This window comes from Marmota monax, unplaced genomic scaffold (genome assembly GCF_021218885.2).
Source record: "Marmota monax isolate L192 unplaced genomic scaffold, Marmota_monax_Labrador192_F-V1.1 WCK01_AAM20220418_F8-fsc00019, whole genome shotgun sequence".
Lineage (NCBI taxonomy): Eukaryota > Metazoa > Chordata > Mammalia > Rodentia > Sciuridae > Marmota > Marmota monax.
In genome coordinates, this window is record NW_026695242.1 from 9,581,494 (window position 1) to 9,605,739 (window position 24,246).

The following is a 24,246-nucleotide window of genomic DNA, read 5'->3' on the forward strand; positions in this document are numbered from 1 at the left end:
AAATATTAAGACAAGAAATAGTTTAAGGAGTAATTATAAATTGATAAGAGACTTTGGGGAGGGGCTGGGGATGTGGCTCAAGTGGTAGCGTGCTCGCCTGGCATGCCTGAGGCCCGGAGTTCGATCCTCAGCACCACATACAAACAAAGATGTGTCCACTGAAAACTAAAATAAATAAATAACTCTCTCTCTCTAAGAATAAATAAATAAAAATAAAAGGCATTTATTTAAAAAAAAAAAAAAAAAAAAGACTTTGGGGATAGAGAATGCAGATGGTTCTAAGGAGAAGCACAAAGAAAGTAAGGGAAGAGAATATCTCTCCCATTGCAAGCCATGTAATCTTAGCCAACTCAACTTTAAAAACGTGTTAATAAAGTGAGAACAGTAATTCTGACAGTGCAAGAAATTGGGAGGATTTGCTAATACAAACAGTACTACAGAAATGAAGTAAAAAAGTACTCTAGCTTAAGGTTTTGAAGCATTGGAAAGGAGGCCTCTTTGAGCAATTTAGAACATGTATATTTATGTATGAATTTAACTCCTAATTCAAATCATTATAGTTTTAAAATATTTAACCTTTGGAGGGAGTTATGTTTCTTAAATCAATTACTTAGTAGATATTCTGAATCAAGCTATACAAAGGGTTTCAGAGTCACATCAGTTATCCCAGAAGGGGGCACCATTACCCAAGAAATATTTGGAAGCTGCTTCTGCTAGAGGGAAAATTCCAGTGTTTCAAAAGCAGGAAGATAAACAAGTCTAGCAAAGTAGTCCTGAGTTGGATACTCATTCTTTTTTTTTTTCCAGTACTGCGGATTGATTCCAGGGGTTATCTCCAGCCCTTTTTTAAAATTTTAAGACGAGTTCTCACTAAATTGCTCAGGCTGGCCTTGTACTTATCATCCTGACTTAGAGGCCTCTGAGTAGCTGGCATTACAGGCATGTACCACCAAATCTGGCTTCCCTCATTTGTTTTATATCTCTTTTTCTAATCCCTGTTAGGCAATAGTCTGTCTTTTCCCATTTCTTAAAGACTTATCACACACCTGTAGATAGGTTTTCAGCAATCTTTCACTTCTTACAAGGTCTTTCCATTGTTTTTCCTTATAGATCTGATATTTTAAAATAGTTATTCTGCTAAATTGCATTTAGTCGTAATTGAATTATGGTCATTTTTCTAATCTATGAATAAGATACACAGAAGGGATAATGCCACATTGCTGAGCTGGTGTAATTTCACTAGCTAAGAAATTAAAGTGTTTTAGTTGACAAGGAGTTAGGCAAAGGAAATATATTAAAAATAGCTTGCAGAAAAAATAAACTTATTATCTGAGTTTTCTTAAAGTCTGAGATCCCAGATGAGAGAGGATGAATTAAAGGTAGCTTACATTATATGAATATATAAAATAAGCCCATACTTTGCATACTGTGTTCCTATTTATAGAATAAAGTATTAACTGGAAACTTGTTAAAGACATAATACTTCTCCCATACATAACCTCAATTTTGATGGAGGATACTTTCTATAATCTTAAATCCATAACAGGATCTAGACAACCTGACAAAACAGGAAACCTGTATAGTAAGTCATATATTTACATCTCAGGCAAGTTTTATGACTACATAAATACATTTAAAAATAAAGACGTAGCTTCCCTTCTCATTCCCAGACTATCTTGGTGGCTGTTCTTGGTTGGGAGCTATCCCACACCTAAGGCAGGAAGATGGTGGCCACAAAGAAGATGAAAAAGTCCCTGGATTTGATGAATTCTAGGTTCCAGCTTGTTATGAAAAGTGGAAAGTATGCTCTGGGGTACAAGCAGACTAGACTCAGACAGTGCAAAGCAAAATTGATCATCCTTACCAACTGCCCAGCTTTGAGAAAATCTGAAATAAAGTACTGTGCCATGTTAGTCAAAACTGGTGTCCACCACTACAGTGGCAATAATAATGAATTGGGCACAGCATGCAAAAAGTACTAGAATATGCACATTGGCTATCCTCAAACCAGGTGGACATCATTAAAAATCTGCCAGAACAGACTGGTGAAGATAAAGCCATGTAAAAATTTTTCTTTAATAAAACTTGCAGCCAGGTGAAGTGGGGTATGCCTGTAATCCCAGTGACTTAGGAGGCTGAGGCAGAAGAATCACAAGTTCAAAGCCAGCCTCAGCAACTTAGCGAGACCCTATGTTAAAATAAAAAATAAAAAGGGCTGGGGATGTGGATCAGTGGTGAAGCACCCCTGGATTCAACCCTCAGTACCAAAAACAAAAACAAAATTTTGCCAAAAACATATAACAACAACCAAAAGCTTGCCAGAGCTTGCTTTAAAAAAAAAAAAAGTGTGTATATACATACACACACACATACACATACATACACACAACCACACGCATTTAATAATAATAGACACCTCTTACATTAGAAACTTTTGATAGGATAGCTATCCCCAAACCTCACAATCACCCTGCCGGGCAGATATCATTTCTATTCTCCCTTTTGTTGATGAGAAAACTGAATCAGGGAAAGTTGGTAACTTGCTTCATCAATGTACTAAAACTGGAATTGGGATTCAAATTTGGGTCTTAACTCCTCCTAAGCTCAAATAATCAAGCGGCCTGTAGAAAACAGTTTTCTCATTAGAGAATAGACTGCAACAGGGAATAAAAATGAAGAACTAAAAGTTCAGACACATACATGTTATTCAGAAAAAATGCACCTGATTTAAAGATTAATCTCCAAAACAACTTAATAGGTCATATTCCCATCTTTCTTTAATATTTGAGATTCTGAATGTTATGGAGGGAAGTTTATTGTTTCACAATCATTTTCACTTAATACATCTAATTAGAGCTTCATAATGTAACAGTGGCAGAATCAGATGGGTATCATTAGTTCCTAGAGTCACAAAAGAATTCCTTTTGGATTCCTCACTCTATAAGATACTTGTCTTAATCTAAGATTCAAAGATAAAACCTTCTTTTCCAATAATTGGCAATGATAGATGCAAAAATGGAGAACTGGAAGCAATACTCAGGAATTTTGTATGAGTTCAATATTTCATAAGATACCAAATTTCATAAGCATAAAACCTTAGATATGGAAAGACTCCTCAGCTACCTAGGTTAGCCATTATGTTAAGCTAAATTGTGAAAACCTGCAATGTAGCAGGCAAAGGGATCACCAAGCCTCTGGCTGAATCCCCTAAGTAACAGAAAATTTATTATTTTACAAAGCTACCTACTTCATCTTCAAATAGTTTTGTTTAATAGTTAAGTTCTCATACCAAGTTGAATTATTTCTCTAACTTCCATTCACTGGTGCTGATACCATGTTGTAAGACTCCCTAATACAGCAGGTGAGGTGGTGCATGCCTATAATCCCAATTGAGGAAGGAGGATTGCAAATTTAAAGCCATCCTCAGCAATTTAGCTAGACCCTAAGCAATTCAGCAAGAAGTTATCTCCAAAAAAAAAAAAAAAAAAAAAACAGGGATGGTAAAGCTGGGTTCAATTCCCAGTACCAAAACAACAACAGGGTTCCATCTCTAGTAATGCAAAAAAAAAAAAAAAGCCTCTGCTTTTACCTCCCCCACAAGTCCTTATGCCAGGTTACCCCTATTGGTACAAGAACTTTGAGCAGGTCCCTGTGACCATGGCTAATTTTAGAATGCATGGTAGGTTGGCCAGGCCCACTGAAAACCAGCAGTCAGGAGGGAATGGTCTGACCAATGCTAAACAGAACAGTAAATCTGACCTCCCTCTTCTGCACTTCCACAGAACCTGAATGTAGCTCCCAACAATGCTGAGCTTTACTCGGACCTTCAGGATGGTAAGAATCAGAACTCTCCAGTTATTCAATCACTTTTAAGATCTAAGCTTTGGCGATTATTAAAAAACTTTTAGAAAAAACACCCTCTAGCTAGGCATGGCGGTGTACTCCTATAATGCCAGCTACTCGGAAGGCTGAGGCAGGAGGATCCAAAGTTCAAGGCCAGCCAATTTAGTGTGACCCAGTCTCAAAATGAAAACAAAAAGGGCTGGGAATGTAACACAGTGGTAGAGCAGCTCCTGGGTACAATCCCGAGTACTGAAAAGAAAAAAAAAAGTCACTACATAGTAAATTAGCATCCTAAGTATTTGAGAAACCAATGAACGAAAATTAATGACATTTAATCGGAAAAGGATCAATGACTCCATGTTTTTTATTGCAATCTAAATATTCCCCAGAAATTCCTAATCTGCTAAAATCTGCTTTACAATATCAAAAAAGGAAAAAAAAATTAGAAAATTAGAAATATTGGACAAAATATATAATTATGAGGTTAATAGTACATATGCTTGGTTTTAGAGGAATTTTACATATTCATTTGATTGATTGATTCTATAGAATCCTTCTGTACATTTTTACAAAAAATTTTCTCCAAAAGAAAATTAAACATTTATGACTGGAGTTAGTTGTAGTAAGGAACTGGATGTGAGTGCTTGACTTCTCTTTGTGCTTTCAACGTTCTGCAGATAATTCTGTCTTCTCTTAAGTCCATTCAAAATGACTGAATTATTAGATGCCAGGCTCTGTGTCCTAGACGTATTAGAAATAACACAATTTTATTTCCTTCAAAAGGGACCTGGAATTGTAATGAAGGCATTATATTTTCATTTGTTATATTGAAGCAGTACATTAACATTAAAGTACACTTACCAAATAAGTTAACCTTTAAAAACTTAGTATTCTTGGTGGCTGGGGATATAGCTCAGTTGGTAGAGTGCTTGCCTAGCATTCACAAGTTTTCCTGGGTTCAATCCCCAGCACCACCACCAAAAACAAACAGAACTAAAAACTTAGTATTCTTGGGCTGGGGTAGTGGCTCAGAATTCCCCTAGCACATATTTGGGGCCCTGGGTTCGATCATCAGCACCACGTAAAACAATAAATAAATAAAATAAAGGTATTGTGTCCAACTACAACTAAAAAATAAATTTAAAAAAACAGTATTCTTTATATTTTAAAGGCTTCATGGTAGCACCTCAGTTATACTGCTTTCAAAGAAGTTCACATTTTCTATACATCTGATCTCAGATCCATTATCAATCTAATATCAAGTATATGCTAGTCAGAAACAATAAGTTCCCTGAAAAACTCTTCTATACATCTAAAGTGGCCAATATCTCCACATCCCTGACTTCTTTTTGAGAAGTCATAAAAGGAAAAAGCCAATCATTATATTTTTCATATTGACAAAATTGTTTTCCTAGGATCTGTAAGTTATATTCCTTATCTAACACATATGCCTTGCTTCAGCTATGTCACATTACCATTTTTGTTTTTGTTTCATTTTTTTAGTGTTGGGGATCAAATTCAGGGCCTCTTTGTACAGTAAGCACTCCCTCTACCACTGAGCCACACCCCCAGTCCCACTGTTATCTTTGCTTTTAACATTCCCCCTTTCCCAAATTGCTCCTCTCCATCTAGAGATATTAAGATGCATGGGCTGGGGATGTGGCTCAAGCAGTAGCAGGGGGCCTGGGGGCCTGGGGTTGCACTCAGTGGTAAAGCGCTTGCCTAGCAAGTGTGAGGCACTGGGATCAAACCTCAGCATCACATAAAAATAAATAAAGGTATTGTATCCATCTACAACTCGAAGAGAGAGAGAGATAGAAAAAAAAAAAGAAAAAAGATACAGCTGGATGTAGTGGTGCACATCTGTAATCCCAGCTACTTGGGGAGGCTGAGGCAGGAGGATCATAAGTTCAAGGCCAGCCTCGGCAATTTAGCAGAATGTATCTCAATTTAGCAGAATGTATCTCAAAATGAAAAATAAATAAAAAGGGCTCAGCGGTAGAGCCCCTCTGGGTTCCCCAATAACACAAAAATTAAACAAAAATGTAAGATACATATGTCAAAAATGTACCCTCCAGCCAGGTGCAGTGACACACATCTATAATCCCAGGTACTTGGAAAACTGAGGCAGGAGGATCCCAAGTTTGAGGCCAATCTCAGCAACTTAGAAAGATGCTTAGCAACTTAAAGGGATACTGTCTCAAAAATGAATGAATGAATAAACATGACGGAGGAAATAGCTCAAGCAGTAAAGTGCCTCTGGATCAATCTCCAGTACCACCACCCCACCAAAAAAAATATTGGTTCAAATTAAAAATGAACTCTATCCTGTCAGGTGCAGCAGTACATGCCTGTAATCCTAGTGAGTTGGGAGGCCGATGCAGAAGGATCACAAGCTCAAGGACAGCTTTGTCAACTTAGTGAGACTCTGTCTCTAGAATGGCTTGGGGTGTAGCTCAGTGTAGAGCATGCCTGGTTCAATTCCCAGTACTAAAAAGAAAAAAAAAAAAAAAAGAACTCTATCTTATTCTATGAGATCCCACTGTGACATTAAACAATTTATTCACTAAGGCTGGTGGACTTATATCAGGAGTCTCTCACCAAGCAATTCACTATGCCCTTGATTTTAATAACCCTGTGGCATAGTAGCTAATCAAACACTTTCACATGTGCTTACCGTGGAGAATCTATTCCACTATCTCCGGCCATGCTATGGTTTTCTGTTCCTTCCAAGAGACGGTGTTCATGCTGGATATCCTGAGCCAATACTGGTATATGTGAAGCATCGAAAAGTTCTAACTTTTGTGGGAAATGTTTTCCCATTTCCTGATTCTGAGGACTCTGGCTCACTGATTTCTTTACTGTGTCACCAACAGAGTCTTGTAGGATTTCAGCCTCAATATTGGGTTTCCTTGTACTATAGTAATCAAATAAACTTCCAGCTGCAGGTGGTGGTGAGGCCTGTTCATATTTAGTAACACTGGGTTCTTCTTCATTGTTGAAATCAAACTGGGTATGGATTTCAGCAGAGAGATTCTGGTTTTGTCTTTCATCTGGGTTTATAAGCAACCCAGTAGGCTTATACCATTCATTTCTTCTATGTGCCTGAAGCTCAAACCTATCCATTTTGCTGTTACGCTCAGTCAGCGATCTCTCAGTCACTTGTCGTCTTTCCAACTGATTCCACTTGCTTCTATCTAAAAAGGAATATTGAGTGCGGCCAGGTAGCATTTGACACAAGCCATCATTCTCAGGAAAGTCATCCTCCTCTAGATATAATGAACTGCAAGCCCCATCATGATCCTCCACTTCGTCCTGATACAAGTCCTGGTCATCATCAAAAAGCCCTTCATTTTCTAGATTTGCAGTCTTTGCCTCCTGGACAAATGCCTTTCTCATTAGATATTCTGAATCTCTATCTTGTGTCTCAGATTGTCTCAAATAGTTTGGACCAAATGAGTAATCCAAGAGGCCAAGGTTTTGAAACTGGTGTATTGTTTTATCAACTAATCTACTAGCAGAGGATGTTGGTCCTGCTGAGGAGGAACCTCGTGATGGCAGGATATGCCATGTTTCTTTGGTCTCCCCTAACTTGTCAGAGTGTGAATGACTTTTTCCCAAGACTTCAGAGATTACTTTATTTTCACCACCATGCGCATCATATCTCAACATGCTTTCCCTAAAGGAGTAGCATTGACTGTCATTTTGCAAAACACTACATTGAAGGGAATTTAAGAGGTCAGCTCTGAAGTCATCACTGACAGATTGGACAGTAGAATTTGTCACATAAATGGATTCTGCTTTCAGTTTATCATGACATTGTTCAGGATATGGCTGTTGGGCTTCACCATCAGAGATTCTTGAGGAATCTGAAAGCCTCGACTTTTGGAAAGGCTTTTCCTTTGGTCCAATCTGATGGGGTTTTAGACCATTGCTCTTTTGAGTGTTGTACCCTTTGGTCATTGGGCTTCTTCGGAGAGACAAGCCCTGGAAAGGATTACTGATTCGCTTCTTGTAAATCATGTGGGAAACTAGCACTGTTGGATTTTCACCAAGTGATTTCTGAACTTTCACTTCATTGGGGCTTTTAATTCTGGGGCCAGGCTGGGTGGCAGGAAGCTTGGGGTACCTCTCCAGTCTAACACTTCCTGGCTGAAGATCACTCCCCCAACTCCGGACTTTGTGTCTCTGCCTATGAGAATGGCCCCGCCTGCGAGTCTTTTTGACAGACTGACTGGGCCTTTTCTTAACTCCCTCTTTGGAAGGATACTTAAGCCTGGCTGTCAGCATGTCAGTGGAAGTGCCCTGGCTATTATATTTTTTCTGTTCTTCGCATTTTTGCATTAGGACTGTATGTTTGATTAAGTTGTCAACAGTCAGAATGGGATTAATTCTCTTGATTATTTCATGTTCTATGTCTCGTGGGATATTGTCCAAGTTATCCTCATCTCGGACAGGCCATTCTTCAGGTGGGAACTGGGCAGAGAAACTGCTATGCTCTGTTTTGGGCTTTTCCTTTCTAGATATGCTGCGCCACAAAACACTAAAGCCAAATTTCTTGCCTTTTTCTTTGTCTTTGTATGGTAAAAGTTTAGGGCTCTCACGGATATGATTCTCTTCAGGTGCTGAAATTGTCTGATTCTGAACAAAAGGCGTGGATTCCCCAAGACCTTTCTGGTCTTTTCTAATCATATCTGCAGCAGTTGGTGGTTCCTCAACACCCTGACTGCATGTGTCAGGGAAACACTGGCAAGACCGACAATGGGAAACAGGGACAACATTCTCTTTGGTGGACTCTGCACCGTTCTCCATGCTCACCAGATAGGTCACAGAAGTGGACACTAGGTGACTTTCATCTGATAGGAGGACTCTCTTATTTTCCTGAGCTGTTGCATTTGTGATGAAGTAAGTCTCAGGAGTAACTATGAAATATCCTTCTCCAGTGTGATAAATCTTCCTTTCTTTAATCAGAGTTCCCAGAGTGGTATAGAGAACATCTTGAGATGGAATTGCAATCCCTAAAACAAACAAGCATTTTACAGATTTTGAACAAGAAACATTATAAGGAGTAAAATTAGCAACTTAGAAATAATCATACAGCTGGGCATGGTAGTGCATACCTATAAGGCTGGAGAGGCTGAGGCAGATGGATCACGAGTTCAAGGCCAGCCTCAACAGCTAAGAAAGGCCCTAAGCAACTCAGTGAGACCCAAACTCAGAAATAAAAATTGCTGGGGATGTGGCTCAATGGTAAAGTGAGTACCAATCCACAGTACCAATTAAAAAAAAAATGACCTCACATTTGCTTTGCTTGATGAACTCAGGGTTAATTATAACACAATTAATATATTCAATTAAAATGCCAAAGAAGCAAAAATGACATTAATAATTTAACTGAATAACATCAATATAATTTGATCCCTGAAAAGATACATTAATGATTGAATAGAGAAAAACATCTGAATTTACTCAAAATACAAATCCATTTTAAATTTAAACTTTTTGAGGGCTGGAAGTGTGGCTCAGTGATAGAGTGCTTGCCTTGGATACATGAGGCCCTGGATTCGAGCTGAGCACATTAAAAAAATAATATTTGAGGAAACCATTTTTTGGGGGGCAACAGGGGTGCCAGAGACTGAATTCAGGGGCACTTGACCACTGAGCTACATCTCCAACCCTATTTTGTATTTAGAGACAGGGTCTCACTAAGTTGCTTAGCACCTCACTTTTGCTGAGGCTGGCTTTGAACTCAAGATCCTCCTGGCTCAGCCTCCCAAGCCACAAGGGTGTGCCACTGCACCTGCTTGGAAAGCATTCTTTTTAAAAAATATTTAAATATTTATTTTTTATTTTAGTTGTAGGTGGACACAATACCTTTTTTTTTTTTTAATATGGGGCTGAGGATTGAATCCAGTACATTACACGTGCTAGGTGAGCTCTCTACCACTGAGCCACAACCCCAGCCCAATCTTTTTTTTTTTTGGTTTTGTTTTTGTGGTGCTGGGGATTGAACCCAGGGTTTTGTGCATATGAGGCAAGCACTCTACCAACTGAGCTATATCCCCAAAGCATATATCCCCCCAAAGCATTCTTTTTTAAAAAAATTTTTTAGTTGTATATGAACAGTGTGCCTTTATCTTATTTATTTTTATGTGGTGCTGAGGATCGAACCCAGTGCCTCACACTTTCTAGGCAAGTGCTCCACCACTGAGCCACAACCCAAGCCCCTGGAAAGCATTATTTTTTTATTTTTAATTTTTATTTTTTTTTAGTTGTTGACAGACCTTTATTTTATTTATTTATATGTGGTGCTGCGAATTGAATCCAGTGCCTCACACATGCCAGGCAAGTGCGCTACTGCTGAGCCACAGCCCCAGTCCAGGAAGGCATTCTTGATGAGCAAACATGGGAATTTTTAAAAATCATAGCCTCATGTCTTTAACTTTTTTTTTTCCTTTGGTACTGAGGACTGAACTTAAGGGCACTCGACCACTGAGCCACATCCCCAACCCTGGTTTATATTTTATTTAGAGACAGGGTCTGAGTTGCTTAGCACCTTGCTAAATAGCTGAGGCTGGTTTTGAACTCAAGATCCTCCTGCCTCTGCCTCCCAAGGCACTGGGATTACAGATGGGTGCTACCAGGCCCCAGCTTCATGACTCCAATTTTTGTAAAGGAAAAAAATTAAAGGTACAAGGAGAATGTATAGAATGTTCCCATTTATATTATAAAATGTTATATATTTATTTAAGTGCAATTTATAAAATCATATGTAATAACTATAAACAAAGCAGTTGTCATCTCTGAGAATGGGAATGGAAAAAATGAAAGGTGGGGGAGATGCACTTTTTTGTTGACTCCTTTCTAGAGTTTGATTTATTTACTGTCAAAAACATTTACTTTAAAAAAATGCATCTAGAAAGTAAAAGAAATTCCCTTATCAAATTTGTTGATGCAGGACTTTTTCTAGCAGAGTTTTCATATAAGATTCTATAGAAAAAGAAAAAAAGGATATCACCTAGTTTACTTATGTGTTTATGATTAGTTATAAATAGAAACTTAACAGATGCAAATTCAGAAAAGTTCATCACCTTACCTGGATGATGTTTCCTCAAACGCTCCAAAAGTGATTCCTGTGTTACTAAGATCTGCGCAGCATTCATATCAGATATAGCACAGCAAAGAACTTCAGCCAATGGTACAAACTGAGACTGAACTATTGGATTCATTTGCACTGGAAAGACATCACCTAAATTGGAGATCAAAAAGAGGAGGGTAGGTGATAAGTATGACACAGTAAAAAGTGTTTGGACTTAGTAAACCAAGAATAGTTACAAAGAGAGTTATGGAATTGTTATTCTTTCTTTCATCAGTCTTTACTCAGAATCTGTTGACATGACATGTACAATCATAGTCCTATGAAAGAAAAAGATTTACATCATGGTCTCTACTTTTCAGAAGTTTATAGTATCTGTCACTAACTTATGAGCAAGAAACAGTAAGCTGCCACAGGAAGGCAAAATGTCTATTAAAATTCAGGAGGTCAGACATGCTTATATAGAAGTTCATATCTTTCAAAGCATATTTCACATGCTGGAGTGTGACTCAGTGGTAGAGCATTTGCCTAGCATGAGCAAGGCCCTAAGTTCCATCCCTAGCACCATAAAACAAAACAAAAAAATTTACTGGGCACAGTGGCGCCCACTTGTAATCCCAGAGTCTGGAGGCTGAGGCAGGAAAATCTCAAGTTCAAGGCCAGCCTCAGTAATTTAGGGAGGTCTTAAGCAACGCAGGGAGACTTTGTCTCAAAATAAAAAATAAAAAGGGCTGGGGATGAGGCTCAATGGTAAAGCACCACTGAGTTCAATCCCCAGTACCAAAAAATAAAAAATAAATAAATAAAAATTTTAAAAGTCTAAAAGCAAATAAAGTGACAGAGAATGGTCTTCTGACTCCTAATTTGGCATTCTTTTTTGGGGGTGGGGGTACTGGGGATTGAACTCAGGGGCACTTGACCACTGAGCCATATCCCTAGCCCTATTTTGTATTTTATTAGAGACAGGGTCTTGAGTTGCTTAGTGCCTCACTAAATTGCTCACTAAATTGCTGAGGCTGTCTTTGAACTCATGATCCTCCTGCCTCTGCCTCTCGAACCACTGGGGTTATAGGCATTTGCCATAGAGCCTGGCTTCCTTTCTTTATTTTTGTAAATTTCTTTTTTTTTTTTTTTTAGTTGTAGTTGGACACAATATCTTTATTTATTAATTTATTTTTATGTGATGCTGAAGGTTGAGCCCAGTGCCTCATACATGTAAGGCAAGTGCTCTACCACTGAGTTACAGCCCCAGCCCTAATTTGGTATATTTTCACCGTTCCACACCTTCCTAATAGAGGTGATCAGGAAGATATTTTTGGTTTTTGGTTTGGTTTTGGTATTGGGGATGGAACCCAGGATTTACTACTGAGATACATCCCAGCCCTTTTTATTTTTCTCTTTAAGATAGGTTCTCCCTAAGTTGTTAAGTTACCAAGGCTGGCCTCAAACTTGAGGTCCTCTTGCCTCAACTTCCCAAGTTGCTGGAATTACAGGCTTGTACCACCACTCCTAGCTAATCAGGAAGATCTGAAACAGAAAAGGGCCACAGTATTTTTCCAATTATCAAGAAGACATGGAGAAAAACCATGGAAGAAGAAAGCCCAAGGCACATAAGACTGACTATCCTGCTGAACACATGGTGCATACCTGTGATCCCAGTGACTCAGAAAGCTGAGGAAGGAGGATTGGAAGTTTGGGTCAGCCTCAGCAATTTAGCAAGGCTCTAAGCAACTTAGTGAGACCCTGTATCCAGATTCTACTGGACAGCTACCAATGTCAGACTTCTTTAATAAAGAAGAGAGACAAGGAACACATCACTAAGAGACTATATGCATTTAAGAGAGTACAAATAAAAACATACAAAAGAGAGAAGACACAGTAACGAGGTTAGAAGGGGGAACTCAGAATGAGGGAAAAAGAGCTTCAAAATGAATAGTAAAGTGGGAAGCAGAGGCCTGCTTGAGCTCAGGGGTTCCAAGTCAGCCTGGGAAACATAGGGGACCCTATCTCACAAAAGAGGGGTGGGCTAGGGGCATAGCTCAGTGGTACAGTGCTTGCCTAGGATGTTTGAGGGTTTGTACGCCAACCGCCCCCCCACCACACACATACACACACACACACAGAGTCAAGTCAAAAGCTTGGTTGAAGGAGAATGACTATTGGTTCGAAGATAATCTCTTTCAAGAAAATTGTTTCAATAAAGCAGGACATGGTGGCACACACCTATAATCCCAGTGCCTCAGGATGCCAAGGCAGGAAGATTTCAAGTTTGAGGTCAGCTTCAGCAACTTAGCAAGACCCTGACTCAAAAAAAAAAAAATTTTTTTTTTTGAAGGGCTGAAGGTGTAGCCTGGTGGTAGAGCACTGTGGTTTCGATCCCCAGTACTGCCAAAAACTAAATAAATAAATAAAGGGAAGAGGAAAGAAAATAGTTTCAATAGAAAAGATAAAAATTAAAGGTCACATCATATGAAGGGCGTTAGTAAAAAAAAAAAAAAGTAAAATTAATGGGTCTTCCTTCTGGAGTTTCTCAACTTTGACACTTTTGACATTTGGAATCATTTGGCAACCAGTAGTAGTCCAGTTATGCCCAGGACTAAGAATTTTCCTGAGTCACAGGATTTTCAGTGCTGTAACTAGAAAAATCAAAGGCAAACTGGGATCTCTGTTTATCCCAGCCTGGTAATTCTTTGTTGGGGAGAGGGCAGTCATGGGCATCATAGGATATCTCATAGCATCCCTCAACTCTACCTGCCCACTAGATGCCAATAGAATTTCCTAAATTTGAAGCAACCAAAAATGTCTCCAGACATTGCCAAATGTCCCTGGAGCCAGGACGCAAAATCATTCAACCTGGAAACAGTATTCCAGACCATTTGTGTGAGAAACCCGATTGTGAAAGGGGTGAAACAGATTACAAATCAGAGAAGAATAGGAACAAGTAATATGACTGTGTGTGTTGTGATCTCTCTGCACCTTTGGATGCAAAAAGGAAGGGCTTAGTAGAAATGACAGAAATAATTCCCAGAGAAAGAAGACTAGTAAGACAGCAAGATCTCTGAGAAGGGAAAAGAGAAAGTGTTTCAAACTAGCTTAGAAATAAGGAAGATGGTACTTTATCTGAGACTTAAGAATAGAGGGTGGCAGAGACCAGGAATATTTTGAGGCACAGCAGAATGAGGGAGGGAGGTGAGGGGAAGGAGTGGTGTGTGTGTGTGTGGGGGGGGGCGTTTGCACAGCCAGGTCATCTGATCTTTCTAAAGTTAGAGAGATGGCACAATCATGAGAGGAGAAAAAGACAGGAATGGGGAGAAAAAGGGTGCAAAGGGAGCTGGGGAACCTATCCTTGAGGTAAGAAAATACCAAAGGAATAAGACTTTGAAGTAAGATTCTCCAAGTGATTAAGCCTTGTTTCTGCAAGACAAGTGGCAATCTGGAAGGGAAAAGGATAAGAAAAAAGCTACAGAGACCAGCAGATTCTGTTTTGGAAGGTCGGTTGGGGCAGAACCTGTAATTCTGCTTTTTTTTGGTGGTGCTCAGATTGAACCTGGGGTCTTGTGCATGCTAGGCAAGCACTCTACCAACTGAGCTACATCCCCAGCCCCCTGTAATTCTGCATTTCTAACAACTTCCCAGGGGATGTCCCTAATGCAGATCTGAGTTGACACTCTTTGGAGTGAGAAAGAGATGGGGGTGTGTGTGAAGGATAGTAATGTGAAAGTAACTACTGTTCAACAAAGTTGGTCCTGGAGTTTCCTGAGGAGGGGTGGTGTCAAGTGGCTCAGTTGTAACCCGCTGGGTGAAGCTCTTATGTCTGTAGCAGTCCAAGAAGTCAGATGAATGGTTAACCCATTAATTAACATTTCAATACATGACACCCTGAAACTCACTCTTCCATGGGACATTAACTTACCTAAAAGTCAAAATTCTCCTTGAACCTCCGCTCCTGACCTAAGGGTGATAACTCTCCCCCAACCCCACTCATTCCTTCCCTTTCTTTTTCTTTCTGCAATTGAAATTTACTTTCTTCTCTTTTTACCTCCCTCCTCAACCAGACAAAATATGAAATTAAAGTGCAATTTCAAATATTTTTAATGCATCTTTGGTAGAATTTTATGTGCTTAGTTTAAAATAAATGACTTAAAATTTTTGTATCTCTTTCCAACTTCTCCCAAACAAATATTTTTCTTTGCATGTGATCTTGAATTGATTACTCTTGGTGGGAGTAGGGACCCTTAATTTTAAAGCGGGGTGGAGGTTGGTGGGGGGGTAGGTCTGCTGCCTTCAAAGACAAGGGCTAGCATCCTGGGGAAGAAGAGGGGGCAAAACCTACAGACTTTGCCTAACCGCACTATACCCATGTGAGCCTGGTCTTACACTCTCCCTAAACCCAGTTGCTTTGAATTTTGAGATGGGAGCAGGGAGGACCCTGAAAGGAGTGAGACGAGTGGCTGGATAGTTGGTGTGCTGTCCGATGCCCCTGCTGCCCTCACTTGCTGTGACTCTCCATTTCCATGCAAGTGAATCAGAAGCCAGCTGTGCTCTGTTCTCCAGTTTCACCCTGGAGCCAGAACTGAAGCAACCCACTTTCTACTTGGATCCTTAAGTTTAATTTCTCATTTCATAAGAAAACTAACAGTCATGATTTTTTATGGGACTGGAAGAGGGGTGCAGAGGACATTCCTATACATTTCTTTCCCACCTCCTGTGAATTTCTAGTTATTTCAGAAGAAAATATTATTCCCCCAGAAAGCTATACTTTAAATTAACAAACAGAAATGTATGGGAAGTGGAATTTTATCTTACATTTTTTAAGAATTCTAAACAACTTCTTAAAATAATCCTAACATTTCTTGGGAAATCCGAAGATACTCTTTAGAGAATTTATTCATAATTCCTACCATGGCATGGGGATGTGTATTTTAAGAACAAACAAATCTACTATCAAATAGGAAAACTAATTGCCTTTTTTTTCTCCTTAAAATTAATACAACTACATATAAACTGCACTGTAGAGAACATGTTAAATTGCTTTAACCTCCATTGTGGCACTCCCTCTAGACAAAGCCTAGAGAAAGTTTCTCAGTACATTTCCTTCACAGCCGTTGCTAAGATACGTCCTTCAGGTGCATAAATCAAGTTTTCTTTGTGCCTGAAAGCAGAGTGAACCCTAACAGAGAACTTTTGTGACAGATGCGGGGATCATTTCCAAGCTACAGCACTGGTCTGTTTCAGTGACTGTTGCCCTCCTTTGGTTTTTGGAATGCAAAATTAACTTTCTGTGCACAAAAATCTCACTTATAGATATAAATCAGATTTCACAATCCGAGGGCCAGCCCTTTGGCTTTATCCTCAACTACTATGCAGTAATTAAAAGAGTACCCTTAAGTCCAGGCCTGCTGTGGACCTTTGACCCTGGAGCTACACCAGGGATCAGAAGGCTAAAGAGAGTCTGTGGGCCGGAGAGTAAACAGTTGACAACAATGTTCTCTCTGTTAACATAAAGCTTTGTACTCTAGGGTGCTTCAGAAATGGAAAAAGTGGTTAGGCTGGAAGGCAAATGTCAACAAAGTACAACAATATAGATGAGGTCATTGTGTCTGATGTGTTTTCTGCAACAGATTTTATTCTTATTAATTTACTGATTCTTTACTCAGAAAGAATTTGGTTGGTGTACTAATTTTTTTTTAATCTCTTTAAGTTGTAATGAAAGCAAAGAATGATGAGTTTAAAAATATTTTTTGAGGGCTGGGGTTGTGGCTCAGTGGTAGAGCATTTGCCTAGTATGTTTGAGGCACTGGGTTCCATTCTCAGCACCACATATAAATAAGTAAATGAAATAAAGGTCCGTCAACAACTAATAAAAAATATATTAAAAAAATATATATTTTTTGAGGGCTGGGGATGTGGCTCAAGCAGTAGCGTGCTTGCCTGGCATGTGTGCGGCCCGGTTCGATCCTCAGCACCACATACAAAGATGTTGTGTCCGCCAAAATACTGAAATTCTCTCTCTCTGAAAATAAAAAATAAAAATATTTTTTGAAAGCATACCTTTTGGTGGGGGCAGTGAAAGACAAATTGGTATGTGGCATGTAGATGTATGCCCATCGCCAAAATATTAAGCTCTTCATTGGTGAAAACTGATAACATCCTGTAAAGTCCAGGATAACTAGAATCAGCCTGCTCAGTGATGGATACAGACTCATATAAACCCAGGCAATCAGTCCCTGTCCCCCTCACTCCCATGCCTCTACTGAAAGTGGCTTAGAAAGTGCCTGTCCAGTGGGAGCAGGCCCCTGGGAAAGTGTGACATGCTCCTGGAGTTGATGACAATAGCTCAACAGTAATCCTATGCAATCTAAGCCCTCATCAAAGTCCTAAGGAAAAAGAGGCAGTTTTCTTGTGAGGACACAAAGACCCCTTCTAAAGCCTCAGATGGAAGACCTCTAGAAAAATACCCTATGCTGATGGTTTTCCAGCAAAAGAAGCCACAGGCCAAAGAAGTGGTTCAAAGATCTGTTTCCTGGCAAATCCATGAGGTGTAAATACTCAGGCCTCAAACAGGGACAGTGGACTCCTAAAGTCTGCCAGTTACAGATTGTCAGTGGGAAGTTTTAGTAAAACAAGCCTCAACTTTGCACTGTCTCAAGTGGGAAAGTTGGTGCCAGCATACTGATCTGGCAGTGCGGTCACTTTCTCCAGAGTTGGTGTGTGTGGGAAGCACAAGCCAATAGAAGGTCCCCAGCACCCTAAGTGAAGCTCTGACACAGGGCAGCAATTTAGCATGTTCACTCGCTGTCGTGAAGGTGACTATGAGTAGTTTAAGATGAGGTTTGGTATCCTTATCATTTTAGAGGAAACGGCCAGACAAAAAGAAAGCTTGTGACCTGAGGTCACTGAGTAAGAAAAGACAGAACCAAAATCAAGGTATGATCTGCCTGACCCAATCATACTGTGTCTGTTTTGTTCACTGATGAAGCTCTTGAATTAAATGCATCTTTATGACAATTGAGCGTGTAAATGCATCTTTATGACAATTGAGCGTTTATTTTTCTATCTGAATGATTAGTAAAATTTCAGGGAGAAAATGAAAGATTTACATCAGAACTGTACCTTTATGGGGAAAAAATAACTATCATGCTTACATTTACATTTATCTTATGTCCTTAAGTCACTTTAACAAATTCCAAGAGCATCTGCTCTTAGAATTTAAATTCTGACATTTTAATTTGGGGCATTTGTTACCAAATATGCAAAATAATGGAAAGATTTCTTTGGAAATTTGGAAAACACTCAAATCTGAACTTTTATGTGTCATACTAAAACATGAATTTGTCATAACATTAGACTTTAGATAAAACTAATCCTGATATTATTTCATATTTAAAATAGTCTTGGGGCTGGGATTGTGGCTCAGTGGTAGAGTGCTCGCCTAGTATGCATGAGGCACTGGGTTCGATCCTCAGCACCATATAAATACAAAATAAAGATATTGTGTCCACCTAAAACTAAAAAAAAAAAAAATTAAAAAAAATACAATCTTGAGGCTGGGGTTGTAGCATTGTGTCCAACTACTCCTAAAAAATAAATATTAAAAAAAAATAAATAAGATATAATCTTTACTATGAAAACATTTAATCACCATACAAACGTGTTTATGGACTATGTGCTAGGCAGTCTGCCAGAAATTCATGCATTATTGACCTTCAAATGGTTTAACTGAGCCTCTCTAACTGGGCTAATTACCCGGACACATGAAATCTGAAACCATCTTTTTGGGCGCCAGTATTGAATCCCACTGTGGGAAAGGTATCTTCTACACACATTAGAGATGACAATAGAGCGCAAATTAAACAGCCTGCAGATACACTCAAGTTTAATTTTAAAAAAGGATGTTTTGTTCAAAGTAATCCAAGAAGTTTCCCTGATTCTAAACTGCTCTTTTATCCAATACAGAATTTCCACCAATTTTTTTTTAACATCAAAATCAATCCTGGACTTGTGAAACCAAAAACATTTTGTAACAACACACTCCTCATCAGAGATAAGGGGCTATGCAATAATCTCAATGACTTTAAATAATTAGATCTATTGTATCATAACTTCAAATAGGCTCAGAAAACCAATCAAAATGGAAATAAAAAAGAGAAAGATTTCGGGCAAGCAAAGCCAACCCCACCCCCCCATGTCTCCCTTTCAGTTTGATAGAAGAATGCAAACACTTTCCTCCACATGTAGAAACAAGAGTGCCAAGACTCAGAAGCTGGCTGTAGATCTAAGGGTAGTCAGGTTATCTGACATGGAAGCTGAAATTCTTTCATAAGCAAGGTGATGTTTATTTTGCACTCAGACAAATGGCTCCCCTCTGGGAAATGCCCTCTGTTGAAAGGTAATGACTTCCATTAGGGAGGCTGAGCTGTTTTCACAGCCAGTCCTCAGTGATCTTTTTTAACCACACCTCAGCCTGTCTAGATTCCTAAATTAGCAGCCTCCTTTTCAAGTGATCTGTCCACTAATATCAAATATCAGTTGAGTCACAGAGGCCCTGGACGAACTATGACAGACTCCACAGTCTGGTTGTCAGCACCTGGAAGCACAGAGAAGATAGGTAGTCATATTTGGGGGTGCTCTTTGAGGCTACCACCTTCATTGTGATAAAGGGAGGTCTCAGCTAGGAAGAAAGGAGGTAAATGCTCAAACCAGCAGACTCTTTAAAAACATGCCAGGCACAGTGGCTCTCTGCTGTAATCCCAGCAGCTTGGGAAGCTGAGGCAGGAGGATCATGAGTTCAAAGCCAGCCTCAGCAATTTAGCAAGGCATTTAGCAACTCGGTGCACTTAGCAACTCTAATAATATATAAAAAATAGGGCTTGGGGGTGCTGGGGTTGTGGCTCAGAGGTAGAGTGCTTACTTAGCATGCATGAGGCGCTGGGTTCAACCCTCAGCACCACATTTTTAAAAATAAATAAAGGTATTGTTCCACATACAACTAAAAAATACATGTTTAAAAAATAGGGTTGGGGATGTGGCTCAGTGGCTAAATAACTCTGGGTTCAATCCCTAGTACCAAAAAAAAAAAAAAAAAAAAAAAGCCAGTTAGGTCTTGAGGTGCCCTTTCCTAACCTCTTTTCCTTCATGGCTTCTACTCTGGATATGTTAATGACGTCATCCAGTTGTAATAGTTTTCTATGACTGACAAGCAATTACCACGAACTTGGTGGTTTAAAACCACACAAATATATTATCTCACAATCTATAGGTCAGAGGTCTGGCAGCTTGACTGGTGGATTTGGTTAGCCTGTGATTTTTACCTAGAGGCTCTTGGGGAGAATCTCAGGTTTCTGACAGAATTCAGTTCCTTATGGTTGTAGGACTGAGGATTAAAGGTCCCTATTTCCTCAATGGCTGTCAGATGTGAGGCCCTCTCAGCAACTCAAAAGCCATCTACATGTCTTGTCATGTTGACCCCTTCATCTTCAAGGAGCAGTGGCTCCTTCTCACACCTCAGTTTTCTCTGATTGCCCTTATGATGTCTATTCTGCTTCTAGACAGAGACATTTCTCTATTTGTAAGGACTCATGTGATTAGATTGGGTCCACCCCAATAACCCAGAATAATCTTCCTAACTTAAAATCTGTAACCTCATTCCCTTTGCAAAGTCCCTTTTGCCCACATAAGGTAACATATTCACAGGTTCCAGGGATTAGAATGGGGACATCTTTGGTGGACCTACTACAGGCATAAAGGATAGGGACAAGGAATAGTAAAGGAGAAAGACAAAAGTTGTAAACTGCCCTGTTTCCCTAAAAAGGCTGGGCATATTGTTTCTTTGCCCTTCAGGCAAACTGGGGACAGCTTTGAAGTGAATCTTCTTCACAAGATTCTGGAGGCCAAACAGGCAGGGAGTGACCAGCAGCTCTTATTACTGTCAGTCACGGTGATGAATTAAAATAGCACTGTACAAAATGGGGGAAGAAAATTCAATCCAACATTGTTGTGTGAATAACAGACTAATAAAGGTTTTCTAAAAAACAACACTTTTTTTTCTATTCCCATAGTCCTCACATTACAAATAGGCCCTGTAGGAGGGGTAAGCCACCTCTCTTCTCTGTCTCAGTTCCCTCACCTGTACATTGGGGCTGAGCTAGATCAGCATTTCCCAAAACACATTCTGAGGAACATTCATTCTGTAAAGTTCTGCAAGAAACAAAGGTCCCAAATGTTTTGAGAATCCTGCTTGGAGTCACAATGACCTGGTTAAAGGCTTCGAGAACTTCTGTAATAAACAATCTAGTTTATTTAACCCTGTTCCTGATCACATTTGACAACAAACTCCATCTTCCTAACTAATGCCTATTATTGCCCTTCAGCTACAATTTCTCTCCATTCACACTAGCCTCTCCCTGAATAGTTCACACTTTCTCATCTCTATGTCCTTGTCCACATTTTCTCCACCTACAGCAGTCTTCCCCATGACTCAGTGTTTCAAAAGCCTCTCTCTCACTTAAGACCTGACTCAAATGCTGACTACCATGGAATGTTCTCTGACCCCAGCAGCTGGAAATGGTGTCTTCCTCTTGTGTCCTACTTAAGAAACATTTAATGTGAGGGTACCGTGGTTTCAAGCTGGGTACTCATACTGATATAACAACACCATCCCTCCATCATTCCTTATCCAGCAAATATTTATTGAGTACCTACTATATGCCAGTTATCAGGGGAACCACAGTGAATAAGACTAAGTCCTTGCCCTCAAGGGGCTTCAATTCTAGTGAAGAGCAGAGGTTAGAGGCACTGGTGACCTGAATGCTATTCTCAGACATTTGGGGGAGCCTGGGCAGGACCATCATGAGGAAGAAGAGCCAGATTTTCCCTGTGGGGTCTTGCAGCACCTATGGCAGCTTTGGATAATAAGGGAAGTCCTGAAACTGATTAAGCAGACCTGGGCTCAAATCCTCCACTTCCACCGACTGTGTGCCCTCTTTGAGTATTAATTACTGACCTCAGCTGTTCAATATGATTAATAATATTTGCTTAAATTTTTGTGGGAAAACATCTGAAAATACCTGGGATAAGATTTGACACAGGTTCATTCTTCCATCAATATTTAGCAACTTTAATTTTCTTCCCAAATTAGGGATATTACACCTGATCATCACTTGTTCCATGTCATTATTAGTACTCCCAAGTTTTTCTTATAGGGCACTAGTTAGTACATGGGTGGATTTCTCGGCCAATCATGGCTTTACTTTTCCCAACTATCCTAGCCTATTTGACCAGACACCAATTCTGACCATGACCCTCCCCTCATCCAGGAGGTAACAATTTATGTTGGGTAAAGCCTACTGTTGGCTGTACCTTGTTTTTAAATATTTATTTATTTATTTATTTTAGTTCTTGGCGGACATAACATCTTTGTTGGTATGTGGTGCTGAGGATCGAACCCGGGCTGCACGCATGCTAGGCGAGCGCGCTACCACTTGAGCCACATCCCCAGCCCTGTACCTTGTTTTTAGAGGTATATGTTGAGAGCCACAGCCAAAGGGGCCCCAGCAAACTTCCAGCTGCTGGCTGATGATTGGCTCACAGCGGCCCCAGCAACATCTAGCTGATTGGCTCCTCGGCCCCAGCAACATCTAGCTGATTGGCTCCTCGGCCCCAGCAACATCTAGCTGATTGGCTCCTCTGCGGTGATGCTCATTGGGCTGTTTCCCTGCCCTTTCAGACCACGGAGCTGCTCATTGGGGGACTTTTTTGGCTCCGCCCACGTGACCCAGCCAATCGGCCTCAAGAGCAGGAGGATTGTGGGAGGTGGGGAGAAGCTTGTGTGGGAGAGAGAGGCTTGTGGAAAGCCGGTGGTGGCAGTTGAGGCTCTGAGGGTTTTTCCTGAGAGACTATTTTGTTTGTTGTGTGTGGTTCTAAAAATAAAGTTAGTTTCTTTTGACAAGTGGCTCCTGATTGTGCCCAGCCAGACTGCGGCAGGTATACACCTCCACAGCCCATCCTATTCATTAATATTTCACTGTGACACAATTCATGTAGGTTGGCCCATCCACACACTCACTCCCAATCACCTTTTCCCTCTTCTTCCAGTGTGGAAAGACGAAAGCCCAGTACTCAATTTCCAGACTCACTTAAAAGTAGAAAACATGTGACATACAACTATGGCCAATGGGATTTTAAAAGACCCTTTCTTCATCTATTACTTTCGTCCTTGATTCTTTCTTTCTCCTTGGATCTTGAAGAGAAAGCAGCCATCTTGTGACTGTGAGAGGACAAGCATGTGCCACTACAGAAGTCAAAGCAGAACAAGTGAGCCTGGGGTTCTGCCAGCCAGCCTTGCTGAGCTGTGCTCACACCAGGCTACCTGCCTTCAAGTTTCTCCCATGTGAGACAAACTGACCCCTCACTTGTTTGTCATTTTTAGAGGACTTTCTAGAATCTGCAACATAACATATCTCTAACCAAAATCCCTGCCCAAAGACACTCGACATTTATTGCCTCATTTTTTTCTGCTGTGAGCAACATGTTTGTCTTGCCAAGGGCTCAATAAAAGTTTCTGGGTCCAACCTCCAGGAGATGCTCTCCTGGGTACCTCTACTACTGTGAAGTAAGAATGCCACATGGATGGATATTTACAGAAACTGTACTGGGTTCCTGTAGCTTTGCACATATCACATCGGGCTGGGCTGCGGAGGCTTGGGAGAGGCAGAAGCTTCAGCTTTGACTAGTATTGCTAGGTTTTAACTGCGTGGGGAAATCTGTACTAAAAAATTTGCAATAAGCACTCTTCTAGAGGAGAAAGAGTTTCTTACTGTGTGTGGAAATCACAGAACAGGTTGCTCTGGAAATTGATAGTTACAGCCCTGAGCACAAGATGCTTTTCAGTCTCTCCCGAAAGGAAGTCTGTGAAATGGAGACCAGAAGCCAATATGACCATTAGTGTCCATGTATTAATAATTAACTCAGGACTTAGAAGCAGATATGGACAACCTCATTTATCCTTCAGGAATGGGTAATGCCCTGCCATTTGTTGATCCTGAATGAGCCTGGACTCACCCTGGCCCCAGGTTTCCGTGGCTGGGTCTGCCTAGAAGTGGATCAGGCCCCACAGAGGCCTCCTGCTTCAATGAGAACCAGGCTCCGTGGTAACAGGAGCTGGCAGAGGGCTCCACATTGCATCATGAGATAAACATACAATCTCCTACCCCAGACTATACCCATGTTCACAGACTCTACCAAAAGCATCACAGAAATCACAGCCGCCTGCTTCCCTCCTATTGATGGCGGAGGGTATTGGGAAAACC

The 24,246-nt window shown here is 40.3% G+C and overlaps 1 protein-coding gene and 1 pseudogene across 2 annotated transcripts in view; one reads left to right on the plus strand and one right to left on the minus strand.

Annotated features, from left to right (window-relative positions):
• Nucleotides 1-251: 251 nt before the first annotated feature.
• The window catches only part of Stox1 (storkhead box 1), a 59,201-nt gene continuing 35,206 nt past the window's right edge, over nucleotides 252-24,246 (minus strand). Inside the window, exons 2-4 of one of the 2 annotated variants that reach the window (XM_046419808.2) lie at nucleotides 10,940-11,092; nucleotides 6,521-8,861; nucleotides 252-4,584 (exon numbers count right to left, since the gene is read on the minus strand). In XM_046419808.2, coding sequence (XP_046275764.1) covers nucleotides 4,437-4,584; nucleotides 6,521-8,861; nucleotides 10,940-11,092 — 2,642 coding nt within the window. In that variant the 3' untranslated portion in view covers nucleotides 252-4,436. Of the gene's footprint in view, nucleotides 4,631-6,520; nucleotides 8,862-10,939; nucleotides 11,093-24,246 lie in introns of both variants that reach the window. The other variant, XM_046419809.2, reaches the window with a different exon arrangement.
• On the plus strand, nucleotides 1,725-2,065 carry LOC124075950 (large ribosomal subunit protein eL30-like; annotated as a pseudogene).